This window comes from Otolemur garnettii, unplaced genomic scaffold (assembly GCF_000181295.1).
Source record: "Otolemur garnettii isolate 467f Iridium unplaced genomic scaffold, OtoGar3 scaffold00194, whole genome shotgun sequence".
Lineage (NCBI taxonomy): Eukaryota > Metazoa > Chordata > Mammalia > Primates > Galagidae > Otolemur > Otolemur garnettii.
Window position 1 is genome coordinate 1917620 of NW_003852589.1, and position 1540 is coordinate 1919159.

The 1540-nt window shown below is 71.2% G+C and overlaps 1 protein-coding gene across 1 annotated transcript in view; it reads left to right on the forward strand.

Annotated features, from left to right (window-relative positions):
- The first annotated feature begins 1004 nt into the window (after positions 1-1004).
- KLF13 (Kruppel like factor 13) overlaps positions 1005-1540 on the forward strand; it is a 48081-nt gene continuing 47545 nt past the window's right edge. The window contains 1 exon segment of the mRNA XM_023507620.1: positions 1005-1540. This exon segment is cut by the window's right edge and continues 1 nt beyond it. Within this exon segment, the coding sequence (XP_023363388.1) occupies positions 1362-1540 (179 nt within the window). The 5' untranslated portion in view covers positions 1005-1361.

Consider the following 1540-nt stretch of genomic DNA (forward strand, 5'->3'; position numbering starts at 1 on the left):
GGGGAGGAAGGGGCCCCGCGTTCTTGGAACAGCGGTGCCGGCTGCCTTGGCACGTATTTCATTTCTGCAACACAGGCCGCGTTTGGGCACGTCACCCATGCTACTGGGTTAACCGCCAATCGGTAACAATCCCGCTCCGGTTGACCCAGGCTCAAGGGCAGCAAGGCCGCGCCCCGGGTCTCCTACTGGTTGGGAGAGCCCTAACCCTCCTGCAGGAGCTGCCTCACTCCATCTGTGACCTCGCTGTCACTAGGACCGCGCCGACTGCTCAGCTCAGCAAGGGTAGAGTGTGGAGGGCGAGCGGCCTGAGGGTGCAGGGGCGGCCTCCTGGCAAACTCGCAGCTGTGGGGTACCACGCGAGTGTGTTCCGCCCCTACGCAAGGCCCGCAGCCCCACTCCCAGTCCGAGCGGACACGCCTCCTCGCCCGCGCCCCTTGCGGGCGGTGCTGGAAGGACAAAAGGACATCCCGCAGAGCGCTCCCCTAGACGCTGTGGTTCAAGGCTGTCAACACACAAAAGCGCAGGCAGGGTAAAGCCCAGCTGGGTGGCCCCTGCTGGGGGTACGGGAAGCAACTCCGCACGGATACACCCCGGCCCGCCGCCCTCGGACGTCGTGCGTCAGCGTGCTCAGCGCCCGGCTCCAATTTCCGCCCCTCCTCCCGCCGGCCCAAGGGGCACGCCCATTAGCGCGCGCAGGCCCCACGGCCTGGTAGGCCCCTCCAGCGATCCGGATTGGCCAGGCTGTATCCTCAAGGACCAATGGGGTCCCGCTCCTGCCCTCCACCACGCCCCCTCTCTAGGCGCGGGCGCGCGACCGCATCGTCCGCCGGTGCGCGCCTCGGGCTCCCCGCCCCCTTCGCGCGTGCAGCTCCTCGCGGCCGCCGCCGCCTGTAACCTGCGCCGCCAGGATGTGGCTGGGGGCTGACGTCGGGTCCAGATGTGGCCCCGGCCCCGCCCACCCCCGGAGCCGGGCCGCCCACACCGAGCCGCGGCGCGCACGGCAGCTGTCCCGCCTGCCACAATGCGCGGTGAAGCTGCGGGCGCGACTTGGCGCGGTTGTCCCTAACGTCGCCGCTCCGCATCCTTAGGACAGGCTGCGTGACACCGCGAGGGACCCTCACTTGCCCGTGGCCCCCCCATGCGTTCACTCTTCGGTGCCTGGCCGGGCCAGCGCCTCACGGACGCGGAGCCGCGCGGGTGACGGCAGAGGCGGCTGCGCGCCCAGCCTAGCCCAGCCCAGCCCGAGGAGAGGGCGCGCCGCGCCCCCGCCCCCTTCTCTCCGGAGGCCGTGGGTGCGGATACACCGCTGAGGACTCGCAACGACAAGCACTGCCGCCGGCCCTCCGGCCGGAGCCCACACCATGGCAGCCGCCGCCTATGTGGACCACTTCGCCGCCGAGTGCCTCGTGTCCATGTCAAGCCGCGCGGTCGTGCACGGGCCTCGGGAGGAGCCGGAATCCCGGCCCGAGGGCGCGGCCGTTGCCGCCACCCCCACACTGCCCCGCATCGAGGAGCGCCGCGACGGAAAGGACAGCGCTTC